Source organism: Mauremys mutica, chromosome 3 (assembly GCF_020497125.1).
Source record: "Mauremys mutica isolate MM-2020 ecotype Southern chromosome 3, ASM2049712v1, whole genome shotgun sequence".
NCBI classification, from domain to species: domain Eukaryota; kingdom Metazoa; phylum Chordata; order Testudines; family Geoemydidae; genus Mauremys; species Mauremys mutica.
Genome location: NC_059074.1, coordinates 84491388 through 84518182, shown reverse-complemented (window position 1 = coordinate 84518182; position 26795 = coordinate 84491388). Strand labels below are relative to the sequence as shown.

The window sequence follows — 26795 nt, the reverse complement described above, 5'->3', positions numbered from 1 at the left end:
CAGCAGGGCCCGCCTTTTGTATTTCCTGTTCCTGTCCCACCCCTCTGCTTCTGGCAGGGTGGCCATGGCCTTCCAGGTTCCGCCCACCAGGAAGCGTGCAGCCATCCCTCCCTGTCAATCTGTGAGGCCTCCTTGCTACATCTACTGATTACCAGCTCCCAGAATCTGTAGTTCAGAGGTCCCAACTATATAAAGGACAGGATGACTTATTCATGGGTGTGCTTGTTCTGAGCAAAGGCGGTTATGAACTTGTAATCATAGAAAAACCCTTGGTGGAGTTTTAAGGAATGACTCCTACCAAAGCCCTTCCTGGAATTAGGGTTGATCTCTAGTTAGCTTATTAGAATGCGTGTAGGGTTTTTTTGTTTTTTTTTAAATTGTTTTAATATGTTTTCTCTTTCTCCTTAATGTTTAATGTTTTTCTCTTTCTCTTTAATATGGTGTCCTTGATGAACAATCGCGGGGGGAATACAGTTGCAGTTGCCCAGAACTGTGACACCATTACATTATCTATTTTAGCATAAAAATTATTGATAACTTTAAAGGTGGACACCTCATGGTATATTTTCAATGAAGGCTACACATAAAATACCATAATCACATATCATGCCCAACAGTTGCACTGAAGTCAATGGAAATTTTGCATACATAGGGACTGCAAGATTGGGATGAGCATTTGTTTTTATAAAAATAACTATACCTCTACCTCGATATAACGCTGTCCTCGGGAGCCAAAAAATCTTACTGTGTTATAGGTGAAACCACGTTATATCGAACTTGATTTGATCCACTAGAGTGCACAGCCCCGCCCCCCCGGAGCACTGCTTTACCGCGTTATAGCCTAATTCATGTTATATCAGGTGGCGTTATAATGGGGTAGAGGTGTAGTTTAGGGCCTATGCGTGTAAATATTTCCAAGGGTAGGGCTCATTTCTGGCAGAGGTCTGATGGAAATAAGTTTGTCAGAGTGGCTATTTTTATAATAGATTACCATCCCAATTCTGAGGTCCCTATACAGGCAAAATTGCCCATGTACTTCAGTGTGGGTTTTGAGAATACAGGATCAGACCTAATACGTTAATTGGATTGACTTTACATAGTAAGCACAATTGGTAGAAGCAGCCCTCAAAGTGGTGGTTCTTGTTGACTATTGTGATATATTTCATAGCTGATTGGTAATATAAATTCCAGTATATGATTCAATTTTTTGTCAAAAATCATTCAGCAGCCAAGGTAAGCCACCAGTTTGCCAGTTTAAGATTGTGTATGTGCAGAGGCTGCAAATGTAACACCATCTTCTGAAGCAAATGCCTGCTTCTTTACTTTATATAGCAATCTTAGCAAGAAAACAATATGTAATATAGGTCTATAAAATTACTGGATTTCCTCTCATGGTGCTTTCAGCCAAGGACTATGCTTTCTGTTTCTCTAGACTGAGATCTGATTTGAGGAGGCAGATATTTTGTAGTCTGTGCTAATATTATTCTGCTCAGGTATCCCTGCAGATCAAGACTCTGGAAATGAAAGGCCATATTTTACTGCAACTAGACTGACGTCAATTCCAGTCCATGGGGTAGCCAAAACAAAATCAAAATACCATCCCCACTTTGGTTTACTCCTTCCCAGGAATTATTAGCTTGATCAGCAAAAGATTTCTTAATATGGTATATACCAAAAAAATTATTACAAATGGCTGTAATCATTAAAAATAAATTTGATGCTCATTACAATAGTAGAAGAATGAATATTAAAATCTTTTTAAAATCACGATACTACTAATTTAAACTAAGAGATTATTTTCAGTTTTGTTAAATGTTATTGTAAATTATTGAGACAATGGTTAATAAAAATGTGTTCACATTATACAAACAAAATGAAAAATAAATTAACTAGTAAATATTATATATGCTGGTCTAAAAATGTAAATCAGAACACACCTGAAGATTGTATGAGGATAAAAAACTATGAATTGCTTCCATTTCTCTGTTAAGAAATTTTAATTACTGGAATGATAGTTCCTATCTAAATCAGAAAACCTATTGCAGTCTCAATGTATAGTTTTGATGGTATTCAGGCTGAGATAACAACGAATGATAAAGCTAAATCCTAGAAGGTGGTAAGTTTTATTGACTGGTCCTAGCCACCTGTTTGTCATGTCTCTTGGCGATTAATTTTGTTAATATAACATCTGAGTACAAAAACACCGGGGAACAAATTACTTCAATGGAGTTAAAATAGGGATGAATTTGGCCCTGCGTGTACTAACGTCTTCATAATTTTCATTTGATAGGCATTTTGACATATCACAGAGGCTACTTTATATCAACTTTATAACAACACCTGATTAAGGCCTTTGATTATGGAGATATTAAAGAGTGATGCTGTCACTTCTATGACTGATTATTGTAACATTTATTTGAGGCTCTTCCAACCTTTGCAGTCAAAAAAACTGCAGCTGATACATAATAAATAAAATTTTGATTAATAAGGGTTATGAGAGTCTGGGTTCTAGTTGTTTGATCATATTACTCTTAAACTGAAAAGTCATTCATTACCAGTGAAATTGCATATTAGTATTAAAAGTACTTTGGCTTTAATATAAATTTAAAAATACTGCTTGAGAATCTCTGACTTACTATGTTCTTATGGCCCTACTCATTCCAGGCCATGAATGTTTGTTTGGTGGTTTGCCTTGGGTACAGTTTGGAAACATTAGAGGCTACATTCTTTAATATTTATGCCCTATACACATGAATAGAGGTTTAATCTGTTGCAGCCTTTAACTAAAAGTTGAAAGGGTATGTGATAAATCATAATTTCACTGAATTTAAATAGTAAAGTGCTCAGCAATATTTTTGAAGTGTGCTGCATATATAATGTAGCGTTATTGAAAGAATCAGTTGTCTAGGAATTTGATCTCCAGTGAACAAATCCTTCAAAGCTTATGTGTAATGTTCACCTGGCTCCTGGCATAAATCACTCCACTAAGCCACTGGGTTGTCAGAAAATTTTAAACTGCTCCAAGACAGGCAGACAACAAAGCTGCACTCAAGTGATTCTTCCATGTTAGTGTTAGAGTTCAATCAAGTGGAAGGAAAGAGAAATAAATTTAGCTTCAGAACAGTGGATGGTCACATAAGCCAATTTATGATGGCCTTGTACAGGCTTTTAGGGAACCAACTGATTTTTTTTCCCCAAATCAACTGATTTTATTTCTCCTTTAAGGGGAGAAATAAGGGAGTTTAGGCTGAAACTCAAAAGCATCTTGGATATTTTCCCCTTAATTTTTTTAAAATGTAATATTTTAATATGGGACCAACCTATGAATAAAAGATGAGACCCTGTGAGAATTGGAGACAAAGATCAATAAGATATTTAAGTACTTACTTCCTGGAAGATAAATAAATACTAGTCAGGGTAATGAAAGAAACCAATCAAAAATAGCAGTTAAGCATTTTTGTGAGATATTTTCTCTGCATATGTAAAATAAAGTTTCCTTAGATACAAGTACAGGGTGAGCTTTTTATATTAAACAAAAAGGGAGCTTGCTCAGCTGGCAGGCTTTCAAGCTTTTATATCTCTGTAATCAGTTAAACACACAAAATAAAATTACACGTTCAATGCATTTATTTCTTTGTGTACAAAATGTTTTAATTTATCAGCATTGTGCAACAAAATATATTCACACTTACACATAAAATACAACATTTCACTTCCCTTCTCTCTGCCCTTGGAAGTGGCAACACTGTTTGGCAGTTCAGCAGCTAGAAATAAAGTGCTATAATTAAGCAGTATTGGAATGTCTTCATTTTACAAATATGATGTACCATTTTGTATGCAACCACATTTTTTACAGAACTGAAAGCTCCATACCTGAACATTCCAAATAATACAAATATATATACATAAAGTGCTAATGTTTAAGCATGTTTTCAGCAACTTCACAACATGGATCTAGTTCATTACAGGCACTGTAATTCACTAAATAGATTGTCTCTTTGGGCAGCACTACAAAAAGAAAAGTATCTTAGACATCACTGGGTGATCTTGAACGAAAGGACACTTTAGACTGAAAGCAGCCACAAAAAAGAACCCACATGGCCCTCTGAATTTCTTGGTTTCTGTAGGCATAAATGATAGGATTGATCATAGAGTTGTAAGTAGCAGGTAGAAGTGTGGCATAAGTGTACACGGAAGGGTAGTCAAGATCTCCAACTACACAATAGATTGCAAACGGTAACCAGCTTGCTCCAAAGGTCCCAATAATTATAGCAAGTGTAGAGACTCCTTTTTTAGTAGCAACATAGTGAGATGCAGTCAAAAAATGTTGCTGGAGAGCTATCTGATGTGCATGCCTGCAAACTATTTTGCAGATTTTAATGTACAGATGAAGCATGATGATAAAAACCAAAAAGAAAGAGGCAGAAAGCAAAGTCACATTACTTTTGGTCAAGGGTCTGACAATGCTGCATGATGAATAGTCATCTAGACAATTCCAGCCTAGAACAGGTAGTAGTCCCAAACAGAGGGACACCCCCCAGGTAACGATCAGCATCATATGAATGCAGAGGACAGTCTTCTCTGAGTAATAAGTCAGTGCATTGTACAGGGAAAGATAACGATCAACTGTGATGGCTAACAAGCTACTCACAGAAGCAGCGAAGGAGGCAACTAGGAATCCAACGGTAATAAGGCTAATGGTCTCTGACTGGATCACATATTGAACAACAAAATTCAGGATTAAGCCAACTCCAGCCAGTAGGTCCGCTGTGGCCAGGCTCCCAATGAGCACAAACATAGGGGTTCTCAGGGTGGGAGTGTAGAATATAATGGCCACCACGATGGCATTTTCACAGGCGATGATGGTCCCGGAGATGCAGAGCACGACGTCCCAGGGGTTGATGGCAAAGACGGGGAGCAGCGAGGAGAGCTCCAGAGAAGAGTTGCCATCGCTGGCCTGAACGCGGGCTAAAGGGACCCCGGTTCCATCGAGCGAGCCGCTTTCATTCATCTCTGCCGAAGCCCGGTGCGCCGCCTGTGAGCAGAAGAGGCGAGATGAGGCAAATCAGCACAAAGTGAGCGGCGGGGGCAGCTCCAGGCTCCCTTCCCCTGCCCCCAGACTCCCGGGGCGCGGGGGGGGGGAGGGAAACCTGCCCAGGGAAGGGGGGCACAGAAATGCCCGGGCAGAATAAACGCCGACGCGCCGCCACCAGCGGGAAGTCGCTACAGAAACGAGGCCGGGGCGCTGAGCCCTGACCGTGGTGCTGAACCCGCAGTTTCCCGAGCCAGCGCTGAGCTGAGCCCAGCCAGGGGCTGCGCTTGGCCCGGCGAGGGGTGGCTGGGCACAGCCCGGGGCAGGCTGCGGGGTTGCAGCACGAGCCGCGGGAGCGGGCTCTGCCCCGAGCTGGGCTCCGCAGAGCCGCGGTCCGGGGCGGGCAGTCGCACCGGATCCTTACTGGGGATCAGGGCTGGCGGGCGCTTCTCATGAGCGCGGCGCGGCGCGGCGCTGCTGGCTGCCGAGCGCGGCGGGGGCGGGCAGGAGCCGGAGCAGGAGGCAGCTGGTGCAGCGGGCAGGGGCAGGCGGGCGGCTGCTGCTGCTGCTGCCGCCTCCCGCGTGTGTCAGAGTGAGGGCGCGCGGGGGACCGCGGGCTGAGGCCGTTCCGAATGTGACGTCAATGGCAGAGCCGAGGGCAGGGGCCGAACTCCGGTGGCGGCACGTGGCCCCGCGCAGAGGGGAGGGGGGGGCACAGCAGCCGCCGAGCGGCGGGGGGCAGAGAGCGGCGCGCGGGGGAGGGGGGAGTCAGCAGGGCGGGAAGAAGCGGGAAAGGAGGAAGGTGAGGAGTGGCAGGAACAGTGGGGGCGGGGGCAGCACTGGGGGCAGGAGGAGAGACAGCAGCATAGACGGGAGGGGGCAGCACTGAGGCGGGGGAAGGGGCAGCCCGGAGGGCAGGTGGAGGAGGGGGCAGCACTGAGGGAGGGGACAGGAGGAGGGACAGCGGCACTAAGGGGAGAGGAGCAGCCCGGAGGCAGGAGGAGGGGGCAGCACTGAAGGGAGTGGGCAGGAGAGGGGCACCACCGATGAGAGGAGGGCAGGAGCAGCATTGAGGGCAGGAGGAGGGGCAGCATTGAGGGCAAGGGAGAGGCACAGGGAGTTAGAGGGCAGGAGATGGCAAGAACTGGGACTCCCCCCCTTGTAAAGCAACCAGCACTACTTCTGGTGAACCGCCAGCTGGAAGAGGCAGCATTGCAGCTGCCCTTTGGGGGGCTATAGAGTAAAAGATGCTAAGAGGAGCTTCCAGGGGCTAAGATGAAGGCAGAGAAAGGCACCTCTCCCTCCCCCCTCAATTTCTCCTTTCCCTCTTTATGCCATCTGGGCAAAATAGACATAGAGGAACATAAGAACAGCTGTACTGGGTCACACTAAATGTCCAGCTAGCCCAGTAGGCTGTCTTCAAACAGGGGCCAATGCCAGCTCCCCCAGAGGGAATGAACAGAACAGGTATCATCAAGTGATCCAGCCCCTGTCACCCATTCCCAGCTTCTGGCAAACAGAAGCCAAGGAGCACCATCCCTGCCCAAGCAGACACTTTACTGTGCAGGTCACTTTAGTGTGTGGGTCTCAGTGTGATTTTCATTCCTGAATATTTAGGCAATTCAAGCCCACCTCCAATAGGAACTGAGGAAAAGCTGTTTGTTTTCTTGACACCAGACTTTGCCCTGTGAATTGTCACCCCATAAAGCAAGCAGCTATACGGACAGACTGAGCACTCTGCTGCCACATGCTATAGAAAGCAGGGGAGTTTTCCAGGTCATTCATGGTCAGCACAATTTCAAATGGCTACCCTTACAAATAATTTTGTAAGACAAACAATAAGTCCAGATCACTAACTGTATTAAGGACTTTGAAAAGGGGTGCACTGTTTAAGCAAATACTATATATATTTTCACAGTAAATAGGGGTCTAACATCCCTAGCTAAACACTTGCTACCTAAAAAAAAAAAGGGTTAAAAACATTATTCACCAACATAACAGTGAAATTAAACGAAACCACATGTACATCACTGGCTCTCTCAAGTATTAAAACAAAACAAAAAACAGCCAACCCACACACACTCAACTAAGAATTATCAAAATAATATCTTAAAGAGAAATCCAGAGATGCATGCTTTGAATATTTGAATAGACCACTTTCTTTTAAGTGAAAAAAGAGATGCTGTGGTTAAAATTACATCTCTATTATGATTCTCCCCAATCAGAATCATATGAAACAGCCTACTGAATATTCCTTAGGCAGAAGACATCACATCTTCAACATTCCCTTGTGTTTTGTTTGCATCCAATTAATTTTCATTATTCTTGGATAAAGGACAATTATTAAACAATAAACAATTTTACTCTGACCTAAACTCAGGTGTCTGATTGGTAATAACCAACTTGAGAACTGTACCTAACAAAAATAAGATTTAGCTAGAAGATAAAACCTAAAGAACATTCTATATCACATGTTACTGTTTATTTGGGAAGAAAAATCCAGTTTCTCCTTTTTCTCTGGCTCTTCTTTTCCTTCTTTGTATGAATTTTACTTTAGAGCCCTATCCATATTCTGTCTATAGGTAAGATATGGACGTTTTGTGTTTATACACCACCTAGCACAATGGGGTCCAACCTGTCATTTTGCCTGGTAGTAGCAATATGAATATTAAATAATAATGGAAGTTTTTTGGATAGCAGTCCATAAACATTCTTAATTTTCCTTTTCCAGTACAAAATAATCTTCCAGGGGTGACAGTCTGCTTAACAATGTGGATACCTCCACAGCTTTTTCTAAGGCTGACCCCAAAATGATGTGATCACAATGGATAGAAGTCAATTACATTGGAAAGAAGGGTGGGGATTGTTTCTCAGGCTCACTTTTTGCCATCTTGCATTCAAACAGCAGTAGCATCCAATATGTGCCCTCTATTAAAAGATAATAGCTACACTTTATTTCCGCAGCTATTTGTTTCATGGTAATTATGGCCTTATTAATTTTATTTAATTATGTATGTATTGGATATGTGTAAAAACTTTGATGATAAAAAGTAGTCCATAAAAGTGCTAAGTATTATTACTATTTGCAAGTTACTACCAGTTGCTGTTTTACATATGATTATTTCAAACAAAGCAAATCTTTAAAAAGAAAATCCCATTTCACCTTTTCACAAGCACATTTGAACTATAGAAGAGTCATTTTTCTCTCGCCAACATAAGGAATCCTTAAAATAGAGAAAAAATGGGGATACACAGATGGTGAGCTACACAATGCTGACATTTCAGATATTTCCATCCAGCTGGTGTGAGAGAGCTTTTAAAACATTTCACAACCCATTTATATACATCTTAAAGTGTATGAGCATTGAGCTTACCTCATCACATTGTGTCATTGTTTACCAGCATCTGGTTAACATTTTCCCTTTGCTGATTTTTAGATTTAGGTACAGATTCTATCTGCATACATATTGCACCACTAATGCTATTAGCAAAAAGCAAACTTAACAAGTATCCAGGTGCCATTTAATATATTGGATACAGAACTTTCATCCCATCTTACACAATCCTTTCTCCTTCAGACATAATGTTTCTCATGGTTTTCTGGCTCTGCTTCTTCCTGAAGTATGGAAGAATTCTGGTTGCCAGGTTAGCCTTGTATCTTTGCTCCCTTTTTACAAGTTTTTTCAAGCACTTGTTTTGCTTTTTCCTCTCTTTGTATATTATATACAGTAATTATTTTACCAGTACTACTGATAAATCTTTTTACTTGCTGTGTAACTGTGCTATATATGATTACATAAGCACAGAAATACAACTATACACAAATACCTGTACCACAGAACTATAACTATACAAATTGCAATACCACGTATTTTTAGTTTTCTGTGTTTAGGATACATCTTTTTTACTATACAAATAAAACTGCATTTGTCAAGTGGATGTTTATGAGTAGTTGGAGTAGTCACATTTTATTTTATTTTTGAATTGGTGGTATTATATATGGGGCCAAATTCAGCCCTGGTGTAAGCAAGTGAAAAATCTGACAAATGACATTGCACCTGCTTACTTGAGGGATGAACTTGGCCCACACTCTAAGGCTATGTGTATACTGCCTCACAGTTCAGATTACAGAAGTGTGATGAGCAGGACGCACCAAAGTACTGCACTGTAACTTCCTGTATAGACACTGCAGGCAAAAACTAAAAAGTTCCTGGGTCACCTGCATGTAGTCCTATTTGAAGAGACAGGGGGGAGTTCCAGAGCAGCACTTTCGTGCACAATGCTGTTCATGCAGTGGTAGTCTGAACTGTGGAGCAGTGTAGACAAGCCCTAAGTTGAAGCCATATTTTTGAACAATCATGCATTTCTTTCACATTGAAAAGAAAATGTAAAAATATATAAATAGATGCAGAAAATTAAACTGAAGCAAAACTAAAAATATCTTGCATTAATATAAGAGCTTTCATTCATGGATCTCAAAATGCTTTATATACAATAATGAATCCTCACAATTCCTCTATGAGATAGACGATTATGTCCATTTAAGAATGAGTAAAGAGAGAGGTCAATTGACTTCCTCATGGTCAATTAGTGACAGAAACAGTACCCAGGAGACCTGACTCATAGTTCTCTGCTCTTACCACTAGACTAATTACACAGTCTAGTAGTTCATCCACTCAGGTAATGTAGTACACATGAAACTTAGAAATATACATTAACCTTTCTGAAGTCTGTGCAGAATAGAATAGTGCCATCTGGTTTACAGACCAGGCCAACTGGGCTTCGTCAATTGCTATGAGATTCTTCAGTGGCTCCTATCTCCAGCATGGTACAGAGTTCCTATTTCACTGCATCACACTTCCATATTTTTTTTGAAGCAGCCAATGGTTCTCTCAGGCATGTTGCCCCAGTTCTTGACATGATGTTGAATTATTAGATGGATTCATCACAGATGAGATGACAATATCTCAGAGAAGTTGTCTCATTTGGGTCCCTGGTCCATCTGCTTTCATAATTAATGTGCCTCACCTGCTGTATTACTCCATATGGTCCCTACCACTTAGTTAATAGTTTGGACTCTGCACTGGGGAGCAGGACAAGTCTCCAATCATCAGGTTTAAATACATGTCCCTATAGGCTCACTCCAGGATCTGCTGAGCACTAATGCACCTCAACCCCCACACCCCCTCCTGAACCCCAACCCCCTACCCCAGCCCAGTGAAAGTCAGTGAGGACTGGGGAGAATAAGCAACGGGGGGGAGTGGGGGATGGAGTGAGCAGGGCAGGGCTTCGAGGAAGGGGCAGGGCCTCGGGGAAGGGGCAGGGTAGATACTGGGTTGCCCTTAAATTCAAAAAGTGATCTTGGGTGTAAAAAGGTTGGAGACCACTAGTTTATAGGCTCAACTTTCTGCCATCCACACCTATCCATAACTACATTCAATATAGGGGCATTTGTTATACAGGTGTCCTAGGTGCCCACCTGAAAAGCAAACTCCCACTATTTGCTGGATGGGCTCTGGCCCTGGACCTAGCATTTGAGGTAGGACCTCCCTAACTAGCCTGCCTACTCCCACTCCCTGGTTTTCCTGGTGAGAATACTGCAGGGGCCTCAAGGCACTTCATCTGGGTCTCACAGTCTAAGGCATCTGGGTTTTCTGATGGAGACCAGCCTGGGGCCCCATAGTTTGCTGGGACCCTTAGAGGCTGGTGGTTCTGAGCCTAGAGCCAAGCTGTCAGGCCACTGCCCTCCTGGTTACGTTCTCTTTCAACTCGATGGACCCCTTTGCTGAAGGTGATCTTTCACACATCAGCCAGGGTCTCTGCCTGGTGTTTGAGTACCCAGTCCCTCCCCGCTGCTGGGAGTATGTGGGTTAACTGCTCTTCCAAGATAGACTTGAATGCAGGTTGCTGAGTTTAAGTCTTCACTTCAACTATTGCCAACACAAGTTCCTAATTTCTTGGACACTATGCAGGGCCACACCACCTGGGGTATTTCTCCTCTCAGGATCACTGTTGAAAAGCCTATTCCATGATATCAAGGTAGCCCAATATAGCCACTTTCACCTGGGTGTAATCTGCTGATGCTGCAGCCCTTGGTACGCAGGCTGGGCTGACCCAGTCAGGTACAGCATTAACATGAAGACTCACTGCTCAGGTGGCCATTGGATTGCCATCTCCACTTGTTTGAACATCACAGAGAAAGCTTCCAGATCATCTTCAGTGCCCAATTTTTGCGAGTCTCATTTTGGGTGACCATGCATCTTTATTTCAGGGGACTGTCCCTTATTTCATTGATTTGTCCCTCAGGGTGTTATACCTCAAGGCCCCCTTCCTCAGGGAGTCCCCTGGGAAGGCAGAGCATCGCAAAGCATTTTGGGAAGGGTCAAAGGTGTGTGAGTGGGGAGTGGAAGTTTCCTTTGCAGGTATGAGAGACCACCCCACCCCACCCCCCCAAAAAAGCACAGGTTAACTCAACATTTCAGTCGGAAGATAAGATGCTGGCCCCAGCCGCCCAAGGACACTGCTCACAGCCAAGACCTGGCTGACAGCCGAGAAAGACAGGGGCTTAAGGCTTTCCTGAGCAGCCTTAAAAATAATAATAATAATAATAATAAAAAAAAATCCAGCTGCACAGACCTGCAAGATAGCAAGGCCAGGGGGAAAAAAAAAGTCCAGGGCTGCAGAAATTTAAAACAGACAAGATAACTCACGTCCCTGGAACCGGGCTGTTTTAGGAACGATGAAAAGAATAAGCAGCAAGAACTAGAAATGCTAGTCAATAAGCCCAACTATGGCATAGTTGTCATCATAGACACTGTGTGGAATAATACCCAAGACTGGAATATTGGTATAGAAGGGTAAAGCTTGCTCAGGAAGGACAGGCAGGGAAAAAAGGGAGACGGTGTTGCCTTATATATCAAAAATGTATACACTTGGACTGGGTTGAAATTGAAATAGGAAACAGACTTGTGGAAAGTCTCTGGGTAAGGATAAAAGAGGTAAAAACAAGGGTAATGTCATGGTAGGGGTCTACTAGAGACCACCTAACCAGGAAGAGAAGATGGATGAGATTTTTTATAAACAACTAACAAAATCATCCAAAGCAGAGGACTTGGTGGTGACGGGGGACTTCAACTACCCAGACATCTGTTGAGAAAACAACACAGCAGGGCACAGATTATCCAACAAGTTCTTGGAATATATTGGAGACAATTTTTTTTTATTTCAGAAGGTGGAGAAAGCCACTGGGGGAGAGTGTTCTAGATTTGATTTTGACAAATAAGGAAGAACTGGTTGAGATTGAAAGTGGAAGACAGCATGGGTGAAAGTGACCATGAAAGAATAGAGTCCATGATTCTAAGGAATGGTAGAAGGGAAAACAGCACAATAAAGAAAATGAATTTCAAGAAGGCAGACTTTAGAAAACTAAGGGAGTTGGTAGGTAAGATCCCTTGGGAAGCAAGTTTAAGGGAAAAAAACAGTTCAAGAGAGTTGGCAGTTTTTCAAAGAGACATTATTAAGGGCACAAGAGCAAACTATCCCACTGCATAGGAAAGATAGGAAGTATGGCAAGACACCACCTTGGCTTAACCAGGAGATCTTTTTTGAGTTTCAGATCATTGAAGAATCCTACAAAAAGTGGTAACTAGGTCAAATTACAAACGATGAATATAAACAAATTACACACATATGTAGGGACAAAATTAGAAAGGCAAAGGCACAAAACAAGATTAAACTAGCTAGAGAGATAAAGGGTAACAAGAAAACATTCTACAAATACAATAGAAGCAAGAGGAAGACTAAGGACAGGGTAGGCCCATTACTCAATGACGGGGGCGGGGGAAACAATAACAGAAATGTGGGGATGGCAGAAGTGCTAAATGACTTTTTTGTTTCAATTTACACCAAATAGTTTAGTAGCAATTGTTTATATAACTTAATGAATGCCAGTGAAAATGAAGTATGATCAGAGGCTAAAATAGGGAAAGAACAAGTTAAAAATTACTTAGACAAGTGAAATGTTTTCAAGTCCCCAATGCCTGGTGAAATACATCCTAGAATACTCAAGGTGCTGACTGAGGAGTTCTCAGCCATTAGTGATTATCTTCAAGGAATCATGGAAGACAAGTGAGATTCCAGAGGACTGGAAAAGGGCAAATATAGTGCCAAACTAGAAATAGAGGAATAAGGACAACCCAGGGAATTACAGAACAGTCAGCTTAACTTCAGTACCCAGAAAAATAATGGAGCAATCAATTTGAAGACACCTAGGAGATAATAAGGTGATAAGTAACTTTGTCAAGAACAAATCATGTCAAACCAATGGAGACTTCAGGAAGCGGTGGCCAGCACATCCCTCGGCACGCACTGCTTCCCGCAGCCCCCATGGGCCTGAAACAGCTAACGGCGGCCAATGGGAGCTGCGATCAGCTGAACCTGCGGACGGTGCAGGTAAACAAACCGTCTTGGCCTATCAGCAGATTTCCCTGATGGGCCGTGTACCAGAGGTTGCTGAACCCTGGCTTAGAGAGTACACTTATAAAGTTTGCGGATGATACTAAACTGGGAGGGGTTGCAAGTGCTTTGGAGGATAGGATTAAAATTCAAAATGATCTGGACAAACTGGAGAAATAGTCTGAAGTAAATAGGATAAAATTCAATATGGACGAATGAAAAGTACTCAGTTTAGGAAAGAACAATCAGTTGAACACATATAAAATGGGAAATGACTGCCTAGGAAGAAGTACTGCAGAAAGGGATCTGAGGCATCATAGTGGATCACAAGCTAAATGAGAGTCAACAGTGTAACACTGTTGCAAAAGAAGTAAACATCATTCTGGAATGTATTAGCAGGAGTGTTATAATCAAGACACAAGAAGTAATTTTTCCACTCTACTCCAGGACTCAGCTGGAGTAGTGTGTCCAGTTTTGGGCACCACATTACAGGAAAGATGTGGACAAATTGGAGAAAGTCCAGAGAAGAGAAAAACAAAAATGAGTAAAGTTCTAGAAAACATGACCTATGAGGGAAGATTGAAAAAAATGGGTTTGTTTAGTCTGGAGAAGGGAAGACTGAGGGGGGACAAGATAAGAGCTTTCAAGTATATAAAAGGTTGTTATAAGGAGGAGGGAGAAAAATTCTTCTCTTTAACCTTTGAGGATAGGACAATAAGCAATAGGCTTAAATTGGAGCAAGGATGGTTTAGGTTGGACATTTGGAAAACTCTCTAACAGTCAGGGTGGTTAAGCACTGGAATAAATTGCCTAGGGAGATTTTGGAATCTCCCTCCTTGGAGATTTTAATGAGCAGTTTAGACAAACACCTGTCAGGGGTGGTCTAGATAATACTTAGTCCTGCCTTGAGTCCAGGAGACTAGACTATAAGACCTCCTAAGGTCCCTTCCAGTCCTATGATTCTATTATTTTATGATATTTGGAGAAAGATCTTGGATACAATTTTCAAAACTGCTTAAGTGACTTAGGAGCCTTAGTTCCAATTTCAAAAGTGACTTAGGCACTGAATAGCTTAAGTGTAATTGATTTAGACACCTAACTCCTACTGAAATCAATGGGGATTAGGCATCTAAATACCTTTAAAGATCTGAGCCAAAGTGCCTAAATCTCTTAAAATACAACTCTGGTTCTTACATCACTTAGCCACTTTTGAAATTTGTACCTCTTTTCATTTGTTCTTTTAAGTATCTAGTGCATTTTTTGGTAATGTAAAATTAATCAAATAATTGCCTCCCACAAACTGAACCAAAAATACAGCCATACAGTCAATGTCTTAAATGAACATCTAATTAAACATGTTAACTTAAAAAAAAACACAGTTGACTCTGCACTCCTTGGTGTATTTAAAAAGATTTACATTATGCCCACACCCAAAGTTGGGCTTTATCAACTCTCTGAAAGTATAGACATATTTTGGAGTTTGGCATAAGGTGTTAATTTCTGTATTTCAAAGGACTTTAGCTTGTCAATATCAGAACGTCTATGTCCCTTATTTGGTGGACCCACACTTCTCAGTTTTAGCTTGATGGAGGCTGTCACAAGGTGATGGTTGCTGCCAACATCTGCACCCCTTCTCACTTTCACATCTGTCAGTGAGCGTCGCCATTTGCCATTGATCATGCTATGATCAATCTGGTTCTTATCACTGCCATTTTGAGAATGTGTCAGCTTGTGAATTTCACGATCTTCAAATAGGGTTCTGCAGATGACTAGGTCATTCATATTATAGAAATCAACAAGCTTTTCTCCATTTTCATTCCCGGTGCCACACCCATGTCTTCCCATTGCTCTGTCGTTGTTTGTGGTGTCCTTACCGACCTTGGCATTCAGGTCTCCCAGGACGATAGTTAGGTAGTGGCATGGTACTCTCTCTAACTCCGCCTCTAGTATAAGGTAGAATTTGTCCTTTACTTCTTCATCACTTCATCATCATCACCATATACAAGAAAAAACAACTCGACTCAATACAGTCAGCCGGCAAATTGGACTGAAAATCATCTGCAATAAGACAAATATCGTGACCTTTAATATTGCCTCACCATTACCAGTACAGACAGAGGATTATGTTTTCACCAATGTAGAAACATTCACATACTTGGGCAGCACCATCAGCCAGGATGGTGGAACAAGCCAGAACATCCGGAACAAAATCAATAAAGCCAGGAACACCTTCAGGAGCTTAAATACAGTCTGGAAATCATCAAAACACAACACCAAAACCAAACTCAAGATTTATCAGAGCTGCATACTTTCAACATTACTTCATAGTGCAGAATACTGGGGAATGAGAAAGTATGACATGTCCAAACTGTCTTCATTCCATACAACCTGCCTCAGAAAAATCATCCGTATCTTTTGGCCCAGAACAATCTCAAATCAAGATCTATTGACACAGTGCAGCCAAGAGGATACGAGTACCATCATTGCCAGCAGGTGATGGAGATGGATTGGCCATGTGCTTCAGATGGAAATGGATTCCATCACCAGAGTAGCAATAAGATGGACACTTGAAGGCAAGCAAAAATGAGGCTGCCTGAAAACAACATGGTGAAAAGCTGTGGAAGCCAAGCTGAAAAACCTGGGGCACAGCTGGGGAACCATTGAAAAACTTGTCAGAAACAGACAAAAGTAGAGGAGCTTCATCACTTCCCTAAATGGGAGAGGCGTCATAGGAACACGATGATGGTAAGGTGTTAAATTCAGATGGTCATATATTGTAATTAGCACTAGGTGTGATCACTTAACCATTAAAATACAGAACTTTTTCTTTCTGTCTTTCTTTTATTTATGGGTGAATGATCCTTCAAATTTGCAATGGTTGTAACTGCACCATTTCCCTTCCAACCTCTCGCTCCTCTTGAAGTAAACCTACTAGAGGGATCTAATGGGAGATGTACTGTATGTTTTTGTTCTAAGGTTCTTCACTGACAAATTCAGTGACTGCTGTAAATCTAGCATTATTTTATCAGGATCCTGTATGACTTTCTAATTCAAATGACACTTTCCTTACCTATGTTCCAGTAGTCCCATCCTGCAAATCCATACAGTTTTTGGGAAGATCCAATGAAGACTGTGTCCACAAATTGAACTGGGAAACAGGCTTGTTGTAAAATATTTAACTATTAAAACAAAAGCAAAGAGTGAAATGTAAATCATTCTGTTCATATTTTAGCACCCCTTCATAGAACATGGGTTGATACAATCACTGATTATGTCATCCCAGTTTTTACTAGTTGGATGAAGACTTACTGTTGTTTTGAATATTAGAGCACTTGACTCATTTATTTTCTAATATAATATTTACCTTCCTGAAATTTTGTCAATGTGGCTGAAAATAAACTATTAGTTTTAATGGTAAGAAATGAACCAATTATCACACAAAATAGGTGTTATTCAGTTTTGATTGCACACAGTCAACTCTAGCAATTGCAGACTGATTTAACTGGCTGGTTTTGTACCACTTATAAAAGTTCAAATGATTCCCTCTCTGGCATTACAATAAAATGAGTATTTTGTTCACACTGTACATTAAAAGGAATGGGCATTTAAACATTATAAAACAGAGGATGGGGAATTTGTATATATGGGTTGCAATTCAGCAAACCATTTAAGCACATGATTAACTCCAAGCATATACTTAAATCCATTCCTATTCAGGAAAGCTCTTAAGTACTTTGCTAATTAGAAATGGATTTAAACACAGGCTTAAGTGCTTTGCTGAATCAAGACCATGGTTTGGAAATATGGGGAAAAGTGTAAAATTTGGTCAGAAAATATTGAGAACATGCAAGATTAGCTGCATGTGTTTGATTCATTAATCAGCATATAACACAGAGGAAGGTATATTAAGTGAACATTAAGAAAACTTATGGGGATAGCATTGTCAACAGCAAAAACATGTATGATGCAATATTGGACATAAGAATCTGTACCTTCAATGTCAGAATGGATTAAAACCTAATCCAAAGCCCTTTATAGTCAATGGGAACCTTTCCATTGATGTGAATGAACTTTGGATCAGGCCCCAAGTACATGAATGCATGCCTCTCATTAGAACATATCATTCATCAAGTCAGAGGTCGCCCAGAGACACTGAAAATAATTGGATCCTCATTTAAATTGGCAGCATTTATTGGCAAATATAATCTATTGCTTATTATGGTGTCTATAATACAGTTCTTTAAAGATTTTATTTGATTCATACAAATATGAATATTATTTTATATATCTATACAAATCTGCCTGGGTAGCACTTATCTGATGTAAACCATTTTTCAGAGAACAAATTAAAGCAACTTCATAAACATGTTTTTTATTGTTTGACAATGTAGGTCCAGGGCAACAGTGAATAATTGGCTAGATCACGTAGCTGGCACTATAATTAAACTTACAGAGAAATGTAAGGCCTGCAAAGGTGTTTGCTAAGTTAACTGGATTCATCTTAAATACAGCTAAAACACAAATAATTAAAATTAGCAGGGGAGCCAGACAGGTGTTCTGGAGAAAGTCCAAAGACAGAGCAATACACGTGTAAAGTCAGTAAGCAAAGCACGTTTCCAATCTGCAGAAAACCATCCAAAACCTATAACACAAAACTTACATTAGACAATAGCAATTGCAGTGTGTGATGAGGTGTGCTCCCCACACTGCCCACCCCCAAGAGCTGAATTGGGCCAGGTGGGCCCAATCAGTTTCTTAGGCTGCAAAGGGGGAGCTTTAAGCTGGAGGCAGCTAATTAGAGAGAAGTTCACCTGTGAGAGAGAGGTGGGGCTTCCACAAAAGACAGGAAGTTGGAAGTAAAGGGGACTGCAGGGAAGGAGACTGCAGTCATTCCCTGGGAGAAGGGAGGTGGGCCTGCAGAGATGAGCTGTTAAAACTTACTCCCTGGAAGGAGGGAGTGAAGCCACTGGCAATCCCAGAGGAGTGGGGAGGGCCAGGAGATATGGAAGCAGCTCAGGGAAAGACACCAAGGTGCAAGGAATGGACTTGGGCTGTTGTGTAGAGGGTCCCTGAGCTGGAACCCAGAGTAGAGGGTGGGCCTGGGTTCCCCTGCCAGCCATTGTGGGAATGGCACTGTGAGCCAGGGAAGCAAGAAACTGCTGGAGAACAGGAACCTTGATCTCCCCCGTCCCTGGAAGGGGAAACCACACTAGTGACCTGGCTGGAAGGCTGAGTCATGAAGAGGACAACTGGGGCTCCTGACAGTGAGAGAGGGGCTGCAGAGGAGAAACTGATGGGGTGCAACTACTGGCAGGGATGTCAGCCTGACTGAGCTAATCCCCAGAACTGCCAGGAGGCAGCGCCATTCAGCATTAAGTGGAGCAACTTGTGAATTGGTGATTAAGCCCCATCTGATGTAATGTCCAGAATTTGTGACTGGCCCTGAGGTGCTGCAGGTCAATATGCTAGTAGTGTTCAGGAAGGAAAGATGCCAATGGCCCCAACTCATATGAAACTGCTCTGCAAAAAGCCCTTTTTGCGGAGATGAACTATGGTGGTATTTTTACATTCTCTATCAGTGGTCACTTACAGCAATTATTCTCCATGACTCCCAAACAGCTGTAAGTGATAATGACAACAATTGGATACTCAAAGTAACTTAGACTAGTGCAATAGTACATAGAACTTTAAACTAAAAATTATAGGTTGAGTCACAAGTTGAAAGCTCAAGGAAAATGAGTCAATTGGTGGAGTCAGTCATAAGTATCAAGCTAAGGAATTTTAGAGTCATAGAGGAAGGGAGTAGTATGCAGCAGTTCTTAGTACCAATCACTTTATATATGGCCAATAAGTATCCTCTACTTTTTACCTAATGAGTCGTGTGTGCAACAAAAACAAGTCCTTATTTCCATCCACACAACCATGCACCAAGAATTCTATATATAGAACATATAATACACAGAGGCCAAATTGATACAATAGCAGTTCTTCTTCAAAAGAATAAAACAGTGAGCCAGAGAGGAGGCCCTTCATTCCGTGTCAATATAGAACTGTGAGCCATGTTTAAATGACTTTTATGAGGTGTGGAAAAGAGCAGGTTTACAAAGCATAGGTATCCAGACAATTATTTAACAGCTATATTATTTAATGGCTAAGTGTTCAAGTTATTCCAGCTAAGGTCATCATTGATTTTGTTATCAAAATTTTGGACATTATAATGAGATTTGGTTAATAAAATAAACTTTTAGTCAGATCATGGCTCTTTTGAGGTTTACACAAAACAAACCTGCCCTTTTTTTGTGCATGGGACCATTCTGGTGCCACTGCATCCAAAATCTGGTGCATAAACTGCAATATTGGACTTTAATAAATGCCACCAAATTCCTGAGCCCCCATTTTTATGATGTACCCACCCTTTGGATAACTGGAAAGGTCTCCAGAGTACATTCCTGCGTAGCATGCAATGAAAAGCTTTATTTAAGTAAGTTACATGAAATTCTGAGGTACACAGTCCACATGCAGTGGCAGAATGTGACTATATGGCTAGAGGGAATAAAAATACATTTTGTACTGGATCAAGGAGGCCAATTTAAAATTATTTTAGCTATTGACTTGAAATTGCGCTATAAACAGTTGTGCATGAATAGCTAAACTTTTTATTTCAGCTCACAGCTGTGGAGGGGCACTTGACATTTTATAATCTCATTTGCTTAAAAAACCTCTAAATACTGTCTCGTAAACATGTGCTAAAGAGAGAGAGCAAAACAGAAAAACACTTCACTACAGAGCACGTGCAATGACCTAGCAAATACATTAAAGCCAGTAACAGTTACAGTAACAGTGTTCTGAGCCTCAGCTCTGCAAATGCTGCTTGATTGCCAATGTCAACAAAAGCATTTGGATCTCATGAGAAGGACAGATGGAGTCATTTTCTGAATGTAAGCTGCATCAAGCCAAAGTGTCCAAAATAGAAACAGAAATTGAAGGGAAGATAAAAGAAACTTGAGTCCTGATATGCATATCTGCTAGTATGAAGTACTTTAGAGGCTTCTTAGTACTAATGTGTCTATAGGAATGAAAAATGTGACCTTGCTAATCTTCCACAGCAGAGGGAAGAGGGCAAGGGAGTCCAAATTTCCAACTGAAGTCTTCTTCCAAAGAGCCAGGAGCTGGAGGGCAGAAGCTAATTTGCATTAATTGGAACAGATTGCAGCTGCTCTCCTCTTTCATACAGAATTGTGTCCTGTGGAGACCCCAAGTTCCAGTATGTTTTTTCCATCTTAAGGTGAATGGCCCTTGCCCAGATCAAGATGGGGCCATATAGGTGCAATGCCCGCTATCTGTATATAGTGAGTAGCAATGCTATATTAAGTATCAGGCTTTGAGCTACATTGGAAGGTGCACAAATACCATGATGATGTGCATGGGGAAAGAATTTTAATAGACAACTTTGCTGTTAAATAATGCTTTTCATGTATAGGACCTAAAGTGCTTTACAAAAGAGCATAAACACCATTACCCACATAGAGATGCAGTGACTTGCCAAACATCACACAGCAGGTAAATGGCAGAGATGATTAGAGAATTTAGGTCTCCTGATTCCCGGCTTAGTGCCCTATCCACTGGACTACAGTGCCTTCAGAATAATATAAATCAGCAATTGGGCCATTGCCTGCACTTTGACCAACCCTACTAGAGACATGAGTCAGGGAACAATATGGAACACAATTAATGGTAATGATAAGACTAAAGAAACAAAAGATAGATCAGGGAAAGAGCCGATTAAATAATGTTTAGATAAATTAGATATATTCAAAGCAGTAAGGCCTGATGAAATTCTTACTCAAGGAACTAGCCTAAGCAGTCTTGGAACTGTTAGCAATTATCTTCAAGAACTCATGAAGGATGGGTGAGGTCTCAGAGGGTTAGAGAAGGGCAAGCATGGTACCTGTCTTTAAAAAGGGGAACAAAGACGACCCAGGAAATTATAGACCAGTCAGCCTAACTTCAGGTCTTGGAAAGATACTGAAACAAATGATGAAACAATCAATTTGTAAGCACCTACTGGATAATAGGGTAATAAGTAATAACCAATAAGGATCTGTCAACAACAAATCATGCCAAATAGACCCACTTTCTTTCTTTGACAGCATTATTGGGCTACTGAATAAGGGGGAAACCATGGACATGATACATCCTGATTTTAGTAAGGCACTTGACACAGTCCCACATGATATTCTCATAAGAAAACTAGGGAAATGTGGTCTAGATGAAATTAGTAGAAGGTGGGTGCATAACACATTGAAAGACTGTACTCAAAGAATAATCATCAACGGTTCACTATCAAACTGAAAAGACATATCTACTGGGGTCCTGCAGGGGTCTGGAACTATTCAATATTTTCATTAATGACTTGGATAAAGGAATGGAGAGTATGCTTATAAAATTTGCAGGGGGCACCAAGCTGAAAGGGGTTGCAGGCACTTTGGAAGACTGGATTAGAATTCAAAACAACCTGGACAAACTGGAGACTTGGTTTGAAATCAACAAGATGAAATTTAATAAAGAAAAGCACAAAGTACTGCACCTAGGAAGGAAACATCAAATGCACAACAATAAAATAGGGAATAACTGGCTAGATGGTAGTACGCTGAAAAGGATCTCGGGTTTATAGTGGATCACAAATTGAATATGAGCCAACAGTGTGATGCAGTTGAGAAAAAGGCTAACGTCATTCCAAGGTGTATTAACAGGAATGTCACGTGTAAGGCACAGGAGATAATTGGCCTCACTGTACTTGGCACTGATGAGGCCTCAGCTGGAGCATTGTGTCCAGTTCTGGGCATCACACTATAAGAAAGATGTGAACAAACTGGAGAGAGTCCAGAGAAGAGCAACAAAAATGATGAAAGGTTTAGAAAACCTGACCTAGGAGGAAAGGTTTAAAAAAAAAAAGGGGGGGGGGCATGTTGAGTCTTGAGAAAAGAAGCCTGAAGGGAGCTGTACTAATAATCTTCAAATATGTTAAGGACTGTTATAAAATATCTGCAGCAAAGGAAATTTAGGTTAGACATTAGGAAAAAACTTTCCAACTATAAGGATAGTTAAGCACTAAAATAGGTTTCCAAGGGAGATTGTGGAATCTCCATCACTGGAGGTTTTTAAGAACAGGTGGGACAAACACGTGTCAGGAATGGTCTAGGGCAGGGGTCTCAAACTCCTGGCCCACAGGCCATCTGCGGCCCAAGAACCTCCCCAATGTGGCCCGCGGGGCTCCAGCAGTATTGGGGCTGGCTCTCGCCCTGCCGCCCCCAAGCGCTCCTCCCCCCAGTGCGTCCCCCGGGAGATTTACAATGGCCCCCGGCCCTGCCCACCACCAGCAGCACAGGGGAAAAATTGCAGCCAAGCTCCCTTCTCCTCACCTCCTTCTCCCCCCAAACCCCCAGCATGCCACATCCCCGGTCGTCCCCCCATCCAGTGCTTCCCACCAGGGCCGGCTCTAGACCCCAGCGCGCCAAGCGCGCACTTGGGGCGGCGTCCCGAGGGAGGGCGGCAGGCGGCTCCGGTGGACCTCCCGCAGACGTGCCTGCGGACAGTCCGCTGGTCCCACGGCTGGGGTGGAGCATCCGCAGGCATGCCTGCGGGAGGTCCACCGGAGCCGTGAGACCAGCGGACCATCCGCAGGCACGTCTGCGGGAGGTTCACCGCAGCCGCGGGACCGGCGACCGCCAGAGCGCCCCCCGCGGCATGCCGCCATGCTTGGGGCAGCGGAAATCCTAGAGCTGCCCCTCCTTCCTACTGCCTAACAGCTGTTCGGTAGCGCTTAGCACTTTCCAGGAGGGAGTGGGGAGGAATGGGTATGCGGCGCGCTCAGGGGAGGAGGTGGAGAAGAGGCAGAGCAGGGATGGGGACTTGGGGGAAGGTGGTGGAATGGGGGCAGGGCCAGGGTGGTGCAGTGGCAAGGGGGTTGGGTAAGCACCCACCTGGCAGAGGGGAAGTCAGTGTGGTATGGGTGAGTGGCAGGTGAGGGAGTGAAAAGGAGAGCAGTGGACAGGTGAGAGAGCAAGCGGGGAGGCGAGCTGTCGGTGGGGGACTGAGGAGGGATGCAGCAAGCCAGCGGCAGGCCAGGGGATGAGGAAGGGCATGGTGGGGGGTGGCTGAGTGGGGAGGGGTCAGGACCTGGGGCAGAGTGGGGGCAGAGCCTGGGAGGAGCAGGGGTGGACTGTGGGTAGGGCTGATGGCACCCCAATGTGTCCCAATATTTTAGTGTGGTGAACTGCTCATGCTATTGGAGCCCCAGATAAGCACCGCACTCCCCGACCCCCTCCCAGAGCCTGCATCCCTTCCCACATACCCCTTCCCGCCCCCAAACTTCCTCCCAGAGCCTGCAACCCCACCCCTCCTCCTGCACCCTCACCTCCTGCCCCAGCCCAGAGCCTGCACCCCAGAGCCCCTCCCCCACCCAAACTCTCTCCCAGAGCCCAACCTCTCACCCCTTCTGCATCCAAACTCCCTCCTAGAGCCTGCACCCCAATCCCCTACCCCAGACCTCCTTCTCCACCCAAACTCCCTCCTAGAGCCTTAGGTGGGGGGGTGGAGTTTAGGGGGGTGGAGCTTGGGTGGCGGGTTCTGGGTAGCATGAGTGACATTATTGGCCCGCTGGGAGGATTTGAGGACTGGACCTGGCCCTAAGGTAAATTGAGTTTGAGACCCTTGGTTTAGGGGATAGTTTGTCCTGCCTCAGTGCAGGGAGTTGGACTAGATGACCTCTGTAGGTTCCTTGTAGCCCTACATCTCTGTGATCCTATAAAAAAAAAGCCATAGAGTTCATTGTCATCTAGCATAAAATAAATTTTACTTTGGGATTTTCAGCAGTTCTGTGAATTACTGCTGCTCAGGTGTTTTTTGAGGAATCATTATTATCAAGATATGTTCAAAGGGCACATTCCTCACATTGAACTACTCCTGTCACCTAGCTAACCAATCTTTGGTCACCTAGGAAACAAGCCCAAGGTGCAAGTTTGCATGTTCTGTAGGAGCTTCTAATATTAGAATGTGAATATTGGTTAGTTTACAGGTCGAAAAGAAGATCTTCAAATCCAGATTTAAACCTGTATTCTCCATACACTGCAGTATTATTTTTCCACAATATGCCTTACACAAATGAGATGCAAATGCATCTGTTAAAAATGTAAGCTTGTTAACCTTACTCTGTTGTATCAGTTTGAGGGATTAGATAGTAAATTTGTGTTCCATAGCAACAAGGGGAATTAATTGTACTATATTGCTGAGGCATATTGTATGGGTGTATATAAGAATAAGAACTGTTCATTTTATATATATATATATATATATATATATATATATATATATATATATATATATATATATATATATATATATAAATAAAATGAACAGTTCTTATTCCTCAGCAAAATCCCTACAAGAATTTAAGCAGCTGCATTAGGATAATTAGGATAGTAACTGGCATGCACAAACAAAGCCACCAGAAGCATGGTACATTGATGTCATGGATTTGACTTGGACCCTCAAAATCAAGAACATTTAGAGTTAAAGACGCAACACTATTCTTTTTCCCCACCATGCTGTGCCAAGGTCTCTCAGCACATGTGATATTAGACATGGGAAAACCCTGGTCTGGTGATACCTATACCACCTTGGCACAGAGGAAGGGATTAACAATGATATTTCATGTTTGGTTCTGAATTCCTTGGCTCTGCAGGTAGAAGTCAGATGCTGAACTTTATATTCTTATCTATTTTATTCTAGTGCTATTGAAATTTAGAAAATTAAACAACTAAGATATAAAGAGCTTTGTGTTTTGGGCAATCTAAGCTTAGTCAAACATGATTCAGAGATTTCCTTAATATTTGGCAAAGTTGTTAATTATTCTCTATATACTCACAGCATACACTATATATTTGTGAAAGAACGTTAAAAATTGTTTACACTGTGTACACTGTATATTATTATTAACAACATGAATAGCATATTGTGAATTCATAGGAGGTAGCCAAAACCCTTATGAAAAAGTTATTGCTCCTATGCAATGGGCATATTAGAAATGATACCCATTTTGCTTTTTTGTAATTTAAAACACGAAAATGGATTAATCCATATTTATTAAGTAAATTCCTGTAAATATTTATTTTGAAGAGTTCACTGAACTCCATTTTTAATTGAAAGAAGTCAATGGATCATTCAAAATGAGCAACTTCTAAATTATTTTGCACCCTCAAAGTAAAAAAGCTGAGCTAAATTTATTTGAAAATATTTAAAACGATTCAGGTTGAATTATTTTATGTTTGACTAGGTGCAGGAGATTTTATTTCAAAATTATAATCCTATATCAATTTTTGATCAGCAAAAAGTTTATATGCTCTTACAATTCTTCTACATGTTCAAAGCCAGATGGAGTTTTGTCCAGAAGCAAATGTTTATTACCTTGATCAAACTGAAATGCATTGTTTAATTCATTGCCTGCACAGAATTCAGGGACTGGTTGGGACAAACAGAAGGAGATTATCTTGAACAAAATGACACTATAAGAACAGCAAGAGCCTGTGGAAAAGAACAAAAACAAGAGTCATACTCCAGCAATCATAGAGAACAGAGGGCTCCTTAACTCCTTGTCAAGACCTGTTTGTGTTTTATGTGTCACCCTTTGTTCTGTCATCCTTTATGTCACATCCTTAGGGTCAATTTTCTGCTGGACTCTAAATCTGCTTGTCCAAATTTTGTATGTATATGGTTATGTAAGTGCAAAACTTTCCTCATGCTGCCACTAAAATGGATGGGACCATATAGCTGCATACTGTCTCAGTTGTCGTATATGTATCATACTACAGCTAAGAGGCCTCACGGTATGCCACAGTAGAGGAGGGACTCTCCATACTAGAAATCTGTCAATAGCACAGTACCTCAAAATGAAGAAACGGGCTGTTGCCATGACAGTAAAGAGACTAAGTGGAGCTTTTAGGTTCCTAATGCTGCATAATGTTGGAAGATGTGGGTAGGCCATCTAGCTTCTAAAGCTCCTTAGTAGGGGATTTTTGGGAAGTGGGAGGGCAGGAGTACATTAATGCATCTCCAAAGGAGGAGAAACAGTAAGCAGTGTGCCAGCCAGCTGTAGATCCAGGAGGGCACACAGGTGACTGCTTCTGAAGACATGGGGGAGGGGTAAATGTTCAACTCGCCCCCAGAAGACTACACTAGATAATGGATAAGTGGAACCCAAGGCATGCTTTGGTGACATCTGGCAAAAGAAACCGGAGTTTAGCCAAGCTCA

General features: G+C 42.2%; 1 protein-coding gene across 2 annotated transcripts in view; it reads right to left on the bottom strand.

Moving 5' to 3' along the window:
* Positions 1 to 3941: 3941 nt before the first annotated feature.
* Positions 3942 to 26795, bottom strand: part of GPR6 (G protein-coupled receptor 6) — a 44778-nt gene continuing 21924 nt past the window's right edge. Inside the window, exons 2-4 of one of the 2 annotated variants that reach the window (XM_045009557.1) lie at positions 25952 to 26068; positions 16557 to 16665; positions 3942 to 5035 (exon numbers count right to left, since the gene is read on the bottom strand). In XM_045009557.1, coding sequence (XP_044865492.1) covers positions 4028 to 5011 — 984 coding nt within the window. In that variant the 5' untranslated portion in view covers positions 5012 to 5035; positions 16557 to 16665; positions 25952 to 26068 and the 3' untranslated portion in view covers positions 3942 to 4027. Of the gene's footprint in view, positions 5036 to 14932; positions 15545 to 16556; positions 16666 to 25951; positions 26069 to 26795 lie in introns of those variants that run through there. The other variant, XR_006578001.1, reaches the window with a different exon arrangement.